General features: G+C 49.9%; 1 protein-coding gene across 1 annotated transcript in view; it reads left to right on the forward strand.

Annotated features, from left to right (window-relative positions):
* LOC144178181 (DC-STAMP domain-containing protein 2) overlaps positions 1–14,366 on the forward strand; it is a 131,193-nt gene extending 116,827 nt beyond the window's left edge. Inside the window, exons 12-15 of the mRNA XM_077705812.1 lie at positions 4,219–4,456; positions 5,513–5,640; positions 9,632–9,731; positions 11,720–14,366. Of these exons, the coding sequence (XP_077561938.1) occupies positions 4,219–4,456; positions 5,513–5,640; positions 9,632–9,731; positions 11,720–11,885 (632 nt within the window). The 3' untranslated portion in view covers positions 11,886–14,366. The remainder of the gene's footprint in view (positions 1–4,218; positions 4,457–5,512; positions 5,641–9,631; positions 9,732–11,719) is intronic.
* The last annotated feature ends 353 nt before the right edge of the window (positions 14,367–14,719 follow it).

Here is a 14,719-nt window from a genome sequence, read left to right on the forward strand (position 1 = left end):
TGATCCTGAACATCTACAGCTGCGGGCTGTAGATGTTCAGGATGTAGACGCCGGGACCGGACGGTCTTGTGGATATGAGCTCCACGAATGTGTGCGGTATGGTTTGACCGAGGTGGTGCGGTTGGGCTGGACGGGAGTTATGTACGAAAGTGGCGGTGCGATGCTGGTGTTCTTGCTTGAAGGCGGTATAATGCGGTAGGAGGGGGGGGGGGGGGGGGGGGTAGGAGTATTGTTCTGTTCGAGTGCAACGACATCCGGAGGATCTTGTTGGCTAAATAAGCCAGTGTCGCTTATTGAGGGAACGGCAGTTCCACTGAACTTCGATTAGGGCGATATTTGGGGGATTAGTCATAATAAGAGTGATGTTTTGGTTCCTTGGGCGAGAGTAGATGCCAGGGTGCCATGAATGTCTTGGATGGCCAGTTCTGATGTGTTTTGCCGTTCAAGTAGTGCCTGGAGGCCAGCACAGAGGGGTGCAGATTTTTGGTTTGTTATTCGATAGGTAGTTTTATGGCTTCCACTCTTTTAGTGTCAATTAGTGCATGAATTTGCTCGCGGAGGGGTGCTGGGGGGGGGGGGGGGAGGGGCGGGGCTGGCAGGGGGGAAGGCTGCTAGAGTTGCAATTTTAGCTGTTAGGGAGCCGAGTTGTGCTTGCAAGTGTTATTGTTGCCGTTTAAGTTCACCAGGAGCAGCTGAGTAGGAAGGGCGGAATTGTGGTTGGGGAGGGGTGAAGTTGCAGCAGTGGGCGTAGAGGGGAGAGCTTCTGACCAGCTCACCTGAGGCGGGGGGTGTTCAGTTATCCAGAGCGGGGAGTCGAGGATTTGGTTTTCAAGGCTGGAAAGTCCTGGCGGGGTCTGGTCGACCGGTTACTGTAGGGGCTGACAAGGCTTGTTGGGGTGCCTGTAGAAAGCGTTGGGAGCAGTCTTTGCGGGCAGAGGGATAGGGTTCATCACAGTTTACACCAAGAGACACAGGGGTGGTCCGGTGATACCGCAGGCCAAACAGCGAGGCTTGTCGGGGTGCGCCACGTCTTAACGGTGCCTTATGCCCCCTCCCCTCTCTTAACACTGGCATGCTTGGGCGGTGCGTCGGTATGGACGGAATTGAACCATTTCACAGCCTATTTTGCTGTAGTAGGGGACGCGGAGTCCGTTTAAGGTTACTAGGGCTCATCTCGTGGGACCCATAAGGGGGCGTGGATCAAGTATATACGAATGTCGGCTAATGGCGGTGAGCTCAATGAGCCAGGCCTGCGTGATGCCCTCGGGAATGCCGTGAATCACTGCATGCGCAGTGTGTGGGGAGAGGGAGGGGCTGCAGGCAGACACGGCGTAGGTAGTGCTTCGGAGGGTTAATGTGGTAAGTTGTGTGAGTGGATAAGCGGTATCTCGGTCAGCGGTGGCAGCTATGATGAGATTTTGGGCTGGCTCTGCTTGCAGTGCAGCAGTCGTACGGATGAGGGATTCGAGGATCTGGCCGCCGCGGCGAGGTTGCAGACAAGGTCACAAGCAGGCTGCAGTCTCTGACACGCAGGTCTTCATGCGGTCGGACGACACTTATAAAGCGGTTTGGCGGAAAACGAGGAGGTGGTCTTTTTCGCGCGGGGACGGCAGGCGTTGTAGCGTTTGACGGGCGCCCCTGGTTGTCAGTAGCGGTCTTGTTTCTGCGGGAGTTTGACTTGACGCCATGGTTTTGGAAATAGTAGCGAGAAGGAAGAAGTGGCCCCAGAAACATACCTCTAGAATCATCATCATTGTAAATAGTGTTCCATCCTATCCCATTAAAGCGGCGGCTCCCGTTCGGGTCCCAGCTCGGTCCTTTCCGCGACATGGAGCCGAAACGACGGGAAAAGCTGCTTTAACAGACGTGAGACACGCTAGCGAGCGCCGGCCCCATCGACCTTCGAGAAGTTGCCGCCGGTGCATTTGTGTCCTCGTCTGGAGCCGCGCCAAGGGAACTCAACGGTTGAAGGTCCGAGCGAGCTACCAACCAACGACAACGTGAGCCGTGGGGCGAGGCCCGTAGAACCTGACGCAGAACGAGCTTGAAGCACAAGGAAACGACCCGAGGGGAACGAGCTTCAAGCACTTGAACAAAAGGCAATCACGAACAAGGCATCACATTCCTGCCATGTAACGACTCGTGCTTGATCGTAGCCACCACAAGGAACGCCTAGTGGCTTTTCCTGGACTTGCTCCCAAAGATTTTTAGGACTTACCAACGCCGAGGAAAACGATGGAGAATCTTCTTTATTAACGACTCCAGGTACGTGAAGAAGTATCGGCGATTATAAAAGGGGTTGAGCTGCATCTCTCATATGAACCGCTCTCGCTAGTGCAGCTCTCTAGCTGGAACCAGTCTTTGATAGAGAAAGAGCAAGCTCTCAAGGAAATGGATGGCAAAATCGAAGACCTCGTTGCCATTGACAAGATTGCCGAGGAAATCGAAAGGGCCGAAACATGGGCAAACAGCATCGTAACGACAAAACGGAAGTTAGGAGGAGTTAATAAGGATTTGCGAGCGTGTCTAAAAAGCACTATTCGCGAACGAATGAGACGCAACCTGAATCATGGAGGCCTACCTTCGTTTCCAGATTACGGCTCAAACAGTGAGAGCACGTCTGTCCGCGGGTCGGCAGCATTACTGACGGGCGTAACTGACGAAGCATGCAACGATAATCCCAGTATAAGCTTGATAGGCGAACCAGAACAGGACCTTAAGCGAGAATTGGACACCGGTAATTTTAGAATAGCGCTTTATTGCCTTCAGCACTGCCAGAAATTTTGAACTGCCACAACCCCGAACGTGAATTACCCGAATCCGACACAAAAAGCGACCGCGCCACCCAAAATAGGCTCCCCCGTACGGTATCTCCTGTCGTCGCGAACAGAAAAGCTTCAACGATTGCTAACGTTACTGATTGTAGGGTGCGTGCGAAAACTACTGCCCAAGATAAATACAGGACGCAACGAAAGCGCAAACAGGGAGAAAAAGGGAGAAGCACCAAACACCAAGAAGAAAGGCAGAAGAGGGGCATCTTCTGGATTTTCTGGCAAAAAAGAACCGCTCTCACAACGGCAGCGAAGAAGGTGCCCAGACAAAAAACGGGGAAACATTCCAAGCAACGATATGCAGGTCAGATCCTACACCGCCCCAAGGCGTCTCAACGACTTCAGGCGAACTCTTCGCGCGATGAGCTTCCTGCACTGTTGCGCTGACAGAGCAAGCTATGTGCCCTGCCTCACGTGGCTCGCCTCTACATTCCGTCGTTTGGGCAGACGATACAAGCACCGGTGGCGGATGAAGTGCGCTCGGCGCTGCCCCGCACTGACACAGGAATGCACCAACTCGGCTTGGTGTTAACCCCGAACATTGGGACGATAACGCTGTGCTTGATATTATAGTTTACCTCCTTTCTTTGAGGGGGTGTTGGAAATAGTAGCGAGGAGGAAGAAGTGGCCACACAAACATAGCTTTCGAATCATCATCATTCTACATAACGTTCCATCCTGTCCCATTAAAGCGGCGGCTCCCGTTCGGGTCCCGGCTCGGTCCTTTCCGCGACACATTGAAGCTGTTCTACTGTTCTGGGAGTCGAAATCCATGCGGCCGTCCGCGCTGTTTCCGTCGTCGTGCTCTTGCGCCGCTGGCGATGTGTGGTCGCGCGCCGTACCTCAGCTGCCGGAAGGCGAAGGGAACATGGCAATAGGCCATTGCACGTGCATGTGCGGCTCAGGGAGGCCGCCGCTCGCGCTAGGCCTGAAACGTATAGAATGAAACGGGAATTTCGGGAACGACGCATTTCGTGCTGAGAACTCCGGGCCCTCAGTCCCAAATGTGTCATTCGAACTTCTTGTTTTGTCACCGACTGTCATGTATGCCCGGGTCCCGTGCAAAAAATTGTCCGCACGTACGACTCAACATCCGATATGCCATTCGACATGCCCATGGATGTGCGCCTCACTATACCTTTCGATATACCGTTCGACAGACCGTTCGGTACACCGTTCAGTATGGGCGTTAATGCCTTAAGTATTTTAGACTGTTGAGCTGTTGGGCTGCTGAATTTCGCTCCCTGTACTGGCGATATCGTTATCATGGTGTCAGGTAGGAGAGGGCGTGCCACGGCACCCTCTGGCTTTTGTCATTTGCCCGAAGGGCAGACGCGGTATGAGTGGTCGGGCTGCGGAACAGTGCAGCGCGCGCCGTCTTCTCCAGGCCTGGTGTACCTGGGGGGCGTGGCCGTGATCGTGGGCCAGACGTACGGCCTGCGACTGCGGCACGTGGTGGCGGCCGCCTTCTACCCCGACCGGGAGCGGGCCCGCGCCGCCTGGTTACACTCGCACCTGCTGTCGCGGCGCACCGGCTGGATCACGGGCGTTCGGCGAGCCCTGCGACTGCGCTGGGACGCCGGGGAGACGCGCGCGCCCGGACTCGTCGACATGCTGCTCGCTCGGTGCGTGCGGCACAAGCGGGCTCGTGTGGCAGTGGAAAAACTCGTGGCTGAAAAGAGGATGGGCCAAATGATGTCGCACATGAAGTTGGGAGCTTCCTTTGTGGTGATAACGGACAGGGCCAGTGTGCGAAGGTTATCCTCCAGTTCATCGGGCTGCGCTGTGAATAAAAAGTGCTGCTGTCGGGCCAGTTCGTTTCTTGCAGCTTGAAGAAAAGAGCGCTAAAATGGGAAACAAATAGGAAGAACAACGACCCCGATGCGCTACTTGCTACGTTTTCTACGAAGCAGGTTTTCTACGATCACATACTTTTTTAGAGTAGAGACCTTTTGTCATATATTTCATGGTCTCCTGCTATTTTTGCGTGTGTTCGTAGAAAATGTGCTTAAACTACCGTACTCTGCTTGCAATGAATAGTTGTACGTAGCGCGTTGGTGCCACCGTTCTTTCTATTTCGGTCCAGTTTTGGTTAGCACTTGTACCCTCCAAACGTGTTTGACATGGTTATTTTACGTGATGGGGCAAGCTCCACTTTTGTGTGCCAAAAGCGTTGAGTGCACACAAAGACGCACGAATCGACAGACAGTTGCACGAATGAGCCGATTTTCAACTCCTTTTTTCACCACCTTTCCCTTCTCCTCTCCCTCGTTATAAGTACGCAAGCCTTCGGCGTTTGGCTGAAAGCAGTTCTTGGCGGACCCCCAACCATATTTTCCCCTTGCACCTTGTTTGATCCCCGAATATACGATCGCTAGCCTCCTTCGAGAGCATTAGAAGTTTTAGTCATTCTTTCCGGATGAATATCGACAAATAATCCATTTAAAATATGGTAACTCCCAAAATAGGCCCAGAAAGGCTTCTAACTTTTTTGCACAGCATTTCCGACATTTTACTTTTGGCCTGCATTCTATTCCCATCACTGGGTTCCTACGCTTTCTAAATTTAAACGCTAGCTGCGGAGAGGGGTGTTCGTAGTATTTGCTTTTTTTGTCTTTTCGGCTCGCTGTTTTAATCTTACCGCGACGCCTACTCGGCTTTCCCCCGGGCAATGCGCGCAGAGCCCCTCTGGTGCGCCGAGTCCTGAACCTCGTGGGGATACGACGAAAGCACTGCCTCTCCTGCGGCGCTTCGGGCGCCATGGACGACGACGAAGGATTTCGGCGCTGCGCGACGCCCACTTGTCGAGGTGTGCGAAACTTCAGCCCGCCCACTGCCTCTCGTTCGTCGTCGCTTCGTTCCACTTTGTCAGCGTTAGCGCCGTCATCAGAAAGTCATCATGTGCACTCTAAGCGTAAAAACTCAGAACAACAAAAATGAAAAATAATGCACGTGTACGCTAACGCTAAAGGGGATTTACCTGTGAAACTGATGGTGATGAGCCCATGTTGCACTCCTCGTCGGTTGGTGGCGTCCTTGTTTGAGACGCGCTGCCCCCCCCCTCTCGTAAAGGCGCACATTTACGCTCTCGCGAAAGGTAGAACCAACACCACCATAGTCTTGGTGGCGTTGGTAGAACAAAAGTGGTGGCAGGTTCTCAAGCGCGTCGTATGGTTATCTTCACTTCGGTGCGCAAAACGCAGAGACTCCGGGGCGCATAGAACCCGAGGCCTCGCCAAAGAATACTTACGAGAAGTGAGGCCTTAATACTTTAAAGAGGACTTTGAGGTGCTGCACGTCCAGCGACGTGGTCATGCGAGCGACCATGCTGGCGCGCTTTCTATAAAACCGGGTCGGAACTTTGGGATAGCATGTCGTTTGGCATTTCCGTACGTAGCTGGGAAGAGCGAATGTGCCAGGGAAAGGGGCGTGGTTAGATGCAGCTCTCAGCGGTGCTGCTAGAAGGTGGTATTCATTGAAAAGTTTAGCTGTCAATTTATTCCCTTGGCAACACTGAAATGGCCACGGACATGGCCGAAGCGCCACGGACATGGCGCGGCTTATGCCACTGCGACCGCGCGCCGAAAAAAAAAAAAAATAACACGGGCCTGCGTCGCCTGCTCCGTTTCAAACCGATTCTCAACGGTGGTGTCTACAGGGTTGTTATTAATCGCACTCGCATTGAAGTCGAGGCATTACTTTGCTTTCATCGGGCTAGAGCTTGGAATGTCCAACCCATATCATGCGCTTAGCACATACAAGTACCGCCATCCCGCGGAGCCCGTCGTAGCCAGTGACAGCGCATTCACATGGTTGCCTGCATGCGTGCCTCGCTATTGAATACAGTATATACACACGGTGTACACTCGGGTCGTGTCTCTTATACGGCTCCCGCCTTCAGAACAACCCCAATGGAGAGAACAGAGAGGCGCGCACAGAAAACGCAAAGCGACGCTTAAGGGAGACTGACCTGTTAACATTCTTGTGACACTTACTACTTCATGACTCACTGTCTTCAAAACAATCGTGCACCAATAGGAAGAGATATGTCACTTCTGTACTGACTTCAAAATAAAACTCTTGCTTGCTGACAGCTAGCGCCATCTAGTGAAGACCGAATAAACCAAAATGCGTTCCTTGTTCTTTTGTGATCTCAGTGAAGACGTGATATACATATCTAATAGAAGCAAACTAGGGCGTTATGAACATTTCTATGGATTTGTAAAACCTTTCGAACCGGTACACGATGCTTTTGAAGACCGTAGGTCGTAAATTGACAAGTCCCATAGGAATAGTATCAGGTGAGTCTCCCTTTGGGCAAAACTGCATGCGGATCAGAAGCGGTTTCTTTAACATTGTAGCTTTTCTCCACGGAGTCATAGAGAGACCCAACTAAAGGAAGATATTGCACGTATGTGGATATTCCGCGTAAGTGCGTACATTCATTACCTTGATACTACTGCTACACATTTCTGTGCGAGGCTTTGAGGAGAAATAATAAATGTAGAGGCGCTTGGAAACAATGACGCTTCCCTTCTCGTTTTTTGTGTAAAATTTCATTGAGAATGTCGTCTCGTGGCTGGTATTATAGCGCATGACCAATGCTGAGATGGGAATTGGCCGCAGTGTGCGGAAACAAGTTTCATTGCGCTTTTAAAGACGATAGTCTTTCTTGGGCTACTTAAACCCAGAAATTTTGGTCTGTCTGTCTGCATGTGACTCGATTCAGCCACCCAGCCAAAGCAAAATAGATATTGCGCAATAGCCTTATATACTCACAACCAAATGTAAACGTGTAAGCCCGGTTTATATGTTCATACTTGTCAACTTTGTTGAACAAGAACAAGACATTACGCAAATATAAGACAGAAAATTAGTACACAAGGGAGATTTACAGTGTTCGTTTTAAAAAAAAAATCATGAATGCTTGGTTTTTCGATAGCAAATGATATTCTACATCTACTCCAGAAAACCGCCGCCTGCTGTTGCCCGCGCCACCTCCTGGCGGCATATGAAAAATCACGCGGCAACAGCAACGAAAGGTTCCACAAGCTAGTTTCCACGTTCTGCTTGGAACGCAAGTGGAGCACGGCCACGCGGTTCTATAAACCTTGTAGTCGGCCGCCTCCATTCACGCCTGTCTCCTCCGTAATGCAGCGCTGGCATCGAGGAACCCGGCCTGTAGCAGTGGAACGCGGTAAATTCAAATCGCTTTGAGCAAACCTTTAGTGTGTTTACCTTGGGATAAGCGCAACTGTACAGGAACAGCATGAGAGGCCAGCGGGGAAGCAAAGGGGGGTGGGGGCATTTCCTTGGCCGTATTTTGACGACATTTGCAACGAAAGGAGAAGATACGCGGCCATTTTTAGTCAACGGCACCTGTATGAATGCCGCATGGAGGAAAAAATACTTTCCTCCATGGTATGCCGTGAGGAGGGTAGTTTTTTTAGCTGCCAGAAATGAAAAGAAGAAATAAAAATAGAAATAAAGGAAGTGATTGTGTGAGTGCGGTTCTCACTTCCCTAGATAGCCTGCTTTATAATAAAGTTTTCTACTACTACTATTACTGAAAAAAGGGTTAGCAGTAACCTTAAGAATTCTAATCAAATGTGATTTACGATTACGTTTTCATTATTGCTTCTGGGCGTGCCTTAGAGTGGCGGGGCAAAAGCCCGTAACAAATAAAGCCTGCTAGGTTGTCCGTGTGCATTTACTTACAAATTCGTAATGTTTATGGCAACCCGGAAATATGCATGAACGCCGATGGGTTGGGCCATCTCTATGTGGTTCGGCCCCACTCACACCTTTTTCGCTTCATACATTACAACGCCCAAGCGGAAATTGTAGGCGCGTACTAAGTCACCATTTGCTCTTTTTACTCCCGTACAGAGCAAAGCAGACAACCTGTGACTCTTGATTTTAGAAACAACTAGGCTGCGTAGCGTCCAAGCATGCGATATAACAAAAACGACGAGCTAGCGCGCTACTCCCGTTTTGGTGATATCCCTAAAAAAAGAAGAACCAGGGCAAAGAAACAAGCTGTTGCGGGCTCACATTTTCTCGAACAATGAGGGAATTAGGAAGCGCACGTTGCTAAATGGTGTAGCGGCACGGTGCGCTCATAAATCGACGAAACTTTATTCGATAGCTCGACGGATGTTGCACGAGTGGTGGTATACACTCGCTGCGGCCATTCCATGTGTAACGACCGCTTGAGTTCCAAGTTCTTGTGCGATGTAGGGCTTCAAGCATTCAACCATACGCCGGCAAATTTTAGTTACTGTCTAAAGGCAGAGAAGGGTCCGTTTCTCTTCAGTTGACCAGCCGGATTACACGATATTCTGTGATCGGCGCGGTCAAACAGTCCAATCAATTCATGCTAAAAGCATTCGACATGCTGGCGCGTAATGCGCATTAACCAGGTAAAACTGGATTGCAACTTTTTGCCGCAATGGCTTCACCTGGTGCAGTCAACGTGTGTAGCGTCGTATGCACTGCCCCCACCCTGCCGAACCTACACAAAAAGAAGAGCCCGTGGCTGTACCACGGGAGCGTCGACATTGGAATGGCGTCCATGATTTTGGTCCTCAAAAAGCTGAAAGCGTGTCCTCCCCCCAGTTAAAGATGTGCGGGATACGATGAAGATGCACCCTGAGGTTACGGACAAATTCATCTCGAAGCCCTGCCGACGTAAAATCGTACGATAAAAAACTCTTGCTGAGGAACTGTGAAAACATACCATCTCATTACTGGTGTGAAGTTATGCAGGAGCTAGTGTGGGTGCGACTTTGTCTTCGCAGCCGTTTACTGCGCGGAGTGCTTCGAGGAGCTGGAGAACAGGTGCACGGTCTGTCTGAACCCGGCCGAGTACGGGGATCTCTCGGATGTCAGCGAGGAGCAGTGAGTGATGGCGCCCACTTGTGTGTGGGGCGTTGGCCGTGCGCTTGCAGTTGTCTAGAATATTGCGGCGCTTATTTCGCCTTACAGAGAAACTACGACGCCTCATTTTTAGCCCGTGTTTCATCGGTGTCGCACTAACACCTTATGGAATTCTTCCGCTACGCGCTGCTTAGGTAATAAAATCCGCGAGGCTGTGCTTAAAAAAAAAGAACATCAAGTCGCATTTTTTAGGAGGTGGTGCAGATCAGGGCTTCTGAATGTAGTCTTTGTGGGACTTCTTTTGAGTTAGGAATACAATTTCCACAGTTTAATTTTCACGCGGTCCTTTGCGGCACTTCTTCAGATGTCTGCTGCCTCACTGGTGACCGTTACGCGCATCAAAAATTGGACGCCTTTCCTTGCATATGCCACGTCCTTCGTCTAATTTTTGTTGCCCTTGACGGTTTCCAATGATGGAGTACTACCAGCTCGTTCCTATACGTTGTTAAGCCTAATACCTTTTCCGTTACTTCGAAGCCGTATACCGCTACAAGGTCGGTGCTATTTTAATAAGGGCAGGCTGGACGTTGAACGGAGTGGGGCTTTTAACAAATAAGGGGTTCCCAGTGAGAGTGACTTTGATGAAACTTTTGTCTTAGAATGTTTGGCAGCAGTTGGCCGAAAAAGAGAAAAAAAGTTTGATTTTCGAAAGCACATTTATTTATTTATTGGGCAGCTTTGAGGCTAATGAATTAAGAGTTTCGGTCGAAAGTAAACAATTAAGATCAAGCGCAAATGAGTCGAGGAATTGAAAAAAAAAGGCACGCAACACTACAGGCCGTTATATGCACCCCTTAAGCACTTGTGCCAGTGGCAGCAAAGCTCTGCCAGCTTCAGCAACAATTCTGCGCAGCCCCGCACATCAGGCGAAGTTCCCGCGGCCATCTCTTGGCACGTAGTCATGTAGGCGGGCAGTGTTCAAGACTACGGCCCTCGAAACAAATAATGGGCGACAAAATACCTTCTGAATGGTGCCATATTGACTCGTCCGTGGGTCACGTGATTCCTTGGCCGATTATTTTGCTAGCCTTAGAGTACGCACTTTACCGGCAGTAATGGCAAACAGCGCTGTGCCGCGCCGCCATTATGGTGTACTCAGACGATGGCTAAGCAAATGGCAACGGAGTTCCCTCTGCCTGTGTGCATATAACGGAGTAATCTGTATACGCTTGGGGAAAGCTGTACTGGATGTCGCAGACATCGTTCACGCAAACGCAGTGTCAACAATGGCTGTTTTTTTAACAGGCTTCGCGCACATGTGCAGCCGCACTACATTACCGCAACCAATGAAACGCGTACAAAGGCTAACGTTTGGGTGATGTGAATGTTACCGGTTGGAAGGGGCTAATTTGAGACATGTAGCTGTTTTTTCTGAAGTTTTGGACGCACAAAAATGAACTAATAAGAGCAGCTTATTTAGTACACTTTACAAACCGCTTTTATGGAGACGTCAAGACGTACCCGCGACCTCATTCATGTCTATCAAGGCTGCATGAAAGTGTCAAACCGGTTTAGAATCGCTTTCTCTCTTTCTCTCTCTTTCTCTCTCACGCACGCAGGGCAGGAAAAAGGATTCTAGAGTGCCTCGGATTAAATGACCTTGCATGCTCTTAGCTCAAGAAATTTTCTCTCAACGCTGAAAATCCGACGTGACGAAGTGAATTCGTTTTAGCCCCTGAATATATGCTAATATAAGACGGGAAAATGATTAAACAGGCGTATGCCGAAGCTCCATATTCACGAATGGCCTCCTAAAAGCATCGGTCGCGAACTTCAGTGCATTTTAGCACGGTATTTGGTGTACTCATAGTTCTTGCCTTGTTCTTGCATGCAAGGTTTTTTGGCACTTACAGTCAGGTATTTTTTTACTCGCCGTGTGTAGCTGACAATGTGCCGGCAGTTAATCCAGTGACAGGCAAATGTTTTAAGTGCATAATTTTTACTTTCAGGGACTCTAGTGACGTCGCTTCTGATAATACAGAGTCAAGCGGATCGGACGAGTTTGAAACAATTCGCGATTTTCTCAACGCAAGGAAATCAACATCTTCTCCACTCGCCATGATGTCGCCATGCTCCGCAACACCCCCGCACGCACTGCAAGTTCTGAGTGTTTAGGCATAAAAGAAGTGGGGCTTAGCAGGTTCGCAAGAAACAAAGGGCCTGCAATAAATAAACAAACAGGTAGTAATAAACAAAACATAGCGGGGCTTCTAGCTCATTCCCGACCTGTATTTTGTACGCACATAAAGTGGGCAGCGGGTGCGATATTTCTGTGTTTTTGCAGAACAAAAAAAAATCGCACTCAGTAAACTATTGTAAAGTTTCGTATGCGTGAGATGTTCGCAGATATCGTACTGAGGGTAGGAAGCCAGGCATTAAGGAATAATTACAGACTACACATGCATCAAGATTTGATTGGACGAATCAGAGTTTGGCCTTTCAACAGCGAAAAAGGTTTAATCGTCATCCAGTCATTCATTGTCGTAAGTAGTTGCGGAAATTGGTTTTCTCCAGCTACTGTTTCTAGAAGAGACAAAAGCAAAAGGCGAATTCTGCCTAGTAAATTGTACCCCAAATGAGAGAACTGGTCGTGCCTGCGTGAGTGGGCTTCGCGGGAGAAAAGATAAGAGTAGGAAGGTAAAGAAAGCAAGCGGGGTGGGTGGGCTGTAACCATTACAGGAAAATGAGCGTAATAAGATGGAATGGAAGCAAAAAATTGCGATGGCGGAAGTTGGAGAGGAAAGCGGCATTTGCGACACAACGGCGGACGGGCGTAGCGAGCACCGTTCTAGCGTGACTGCTGCGTGAAAGCGTGTGCTGGGCTGATCCATCATCACGGTTAGGTCGTGGAGGAGCTGCTTCTGTTTTAGAAGGCCTCCTCTTGCTTGATGGAAGAGGCTGAGTGCCGCGGAGATGCAGGAGACTGCTGATTGAAACAAATTAGCGTCTTTATTCTCTTATGGCCAGTGGACGGTGCTTGAAGGATGTTTCAGTTTAAGATGTAAATATAAGCGGGAAGCTGATTGAAACTCTCCCTTTTTTATTAGAGCTCTAACCTGCGAGTGTCCTAGCCTTATCTTTTCCAGATACAATTTCGCCCCACCCCCCCTTCCCGTGACCCCCATACCCTCTTCATTCCAACCTTGCAGCATGCGGGCATGAATTGCAGTACCTGGAACTTGGCAGATGCTGCAATCGCCAGAACGGTACATGAAGCAGTCAGTTCGGTGCCATTAAGATCATGAGTATACATCGCTTGCGCAAGGGCCGACTAGGTAAGGTTTGGGATGGCTGGAGAATTACCCGCTGCGCAGTGGTAACAAAAACGGGTGAGCAGTACTCAGGCGGCGAGCGGGGAAGGGGGGAGGGGGGGGGGGTTATTTGCTTGTTTCCGCCTATTGCGTCAACCTTATGTTCAACCGTCGGCCATCTGCACTTTGGGAGTCTAACATATTTCATACCGGCCTTTCATGTGATCCCTCGGGACCGGGAGGAAGGAACACTCAGGAGAGGCCCTTAGCATTCCCATGCATCGCGGAGAGTGTGGCGGAAGTTACGTAATTTTGAACGTGCCTCGTGCCCAAAGATTTCAATGGAGCGACAGGCTTTCTTTGTTGCTACGACTGGTGTCCGATAAATCTCGCGGCTCCCGCTTGTTCTGGAGTTTGCGCGCCCGATCATCCGCTATCAGACCGGAAGTAGCGGCAGAACAGGCGGTGCAGCGTAAGAATATAGGAAATGCATAGCGGACTTTGGGGACAGCCAGAGGCGGCGGAGCGGCTTGCTAAAATGTGACGTGAAGGCCTCTTTTGAGTATATTTTCCTCCATCTCTCAGGTGTTCTGATACCGCAGCATATATGGCGCTTTTCCTACTCTCTTCTGGCTCCGAGCAGTGATCTGTCTTAGTCGTGGTAGTCGCATTTCCGGCCTTTTCTTTAATAAACTATGTGGATCATTACACATTTTTAATTGTTGTAGATGGCTACAAGGCGTGGTTCATTCCTCTCCACGGTTGTAGGATTAGCCGCTTGAACGCCTTCGATATTCATACGAAACGTCCGGTATTTGTAGGTGGAATTATACCCTATCGCACAACGAGGTTGCCATAGGGACAAACGGGAAGTGGATCTTAGTTTTCCGGGGTCGCCCTGCGTGCACCGACAGGAGCGCGTCTAGAGTTGGAGATCGCATTGTTCTGTGCCCGAACTGAAATCAAAACAGTAATTTGGTGCGTGGCGGTAGTAGGGTTGCCACCTGCCCGGTTGTGGACGGGCCCGACCGGTTTTTTAAACAGCTGGCTGGTTGCCGGTCTATACTTAAAACCGCCCGTCATTGGCCGGTTTTTTGGCCCTTGTGCCGTGATTATGTCCGTTTTGGCGCTTTATAAGCGTCAATTCAGTAACTAAGACGATCAATATGTGTCGACAAGCTCCGCAAAGACATGTGAGCAGAAAAAATACGCGGGCGAGCGCGCTGCCTAAGATGGAGGGGGACCTAAGGGTGGAACAAAACAACGAAATGCTGCGCCGCGGTCCGCAGTTGCGGTTACTTTTCAGTGAAGCACATACAGAGAAATAACCAAGCTCTAACTCACTTTCAGTACAAACGTTATGTTGATTTCTGTCTAAGAAAACGCTACAATAAATGGCACTGCATGTCAAAAACATGTCGTTTTTTTAACACAAATTAAACATTATATATGCCACACCCACCTCCCCCAGGGGGCCGGTTTTTTTTTTTCGGGGAAAGGTGGCAACCCTGGGCGGTAGACACCTTGAAAAAACACAGCCGCAGCGGGGGCTGTATTTTTGTTTTTCCTTGGCAGATTTATCGTTCTTGGAAATTGGTGCGGATCATGGTCCTGCAAGGGTCAAACTTTGGGGCATTAGGCTCAACGTGGCATACTGCTTCAACGTGTCATTCGTGTCACTGGCGGCATCGATCAAGA

This window comes from Haemaphysalis longicornis, unplaced genomic scaffold (assembly GCF_048455015.1).
Source record: "Haemaphysalis longicornis isolate Haplotype H1 unplaced genomic scaffold, Haemaphysalis longicornis Haplotype H1 scaffold_4, whole genome shotgun sequence".
In the NCBI taxonomy this organism is placed as follows: Eukaryota; Metazoa; Arthropoda; class Arachnida; order Ixodida; family Ixodidae; genus Haemaphysalis; species Haemaphysalis longicornis.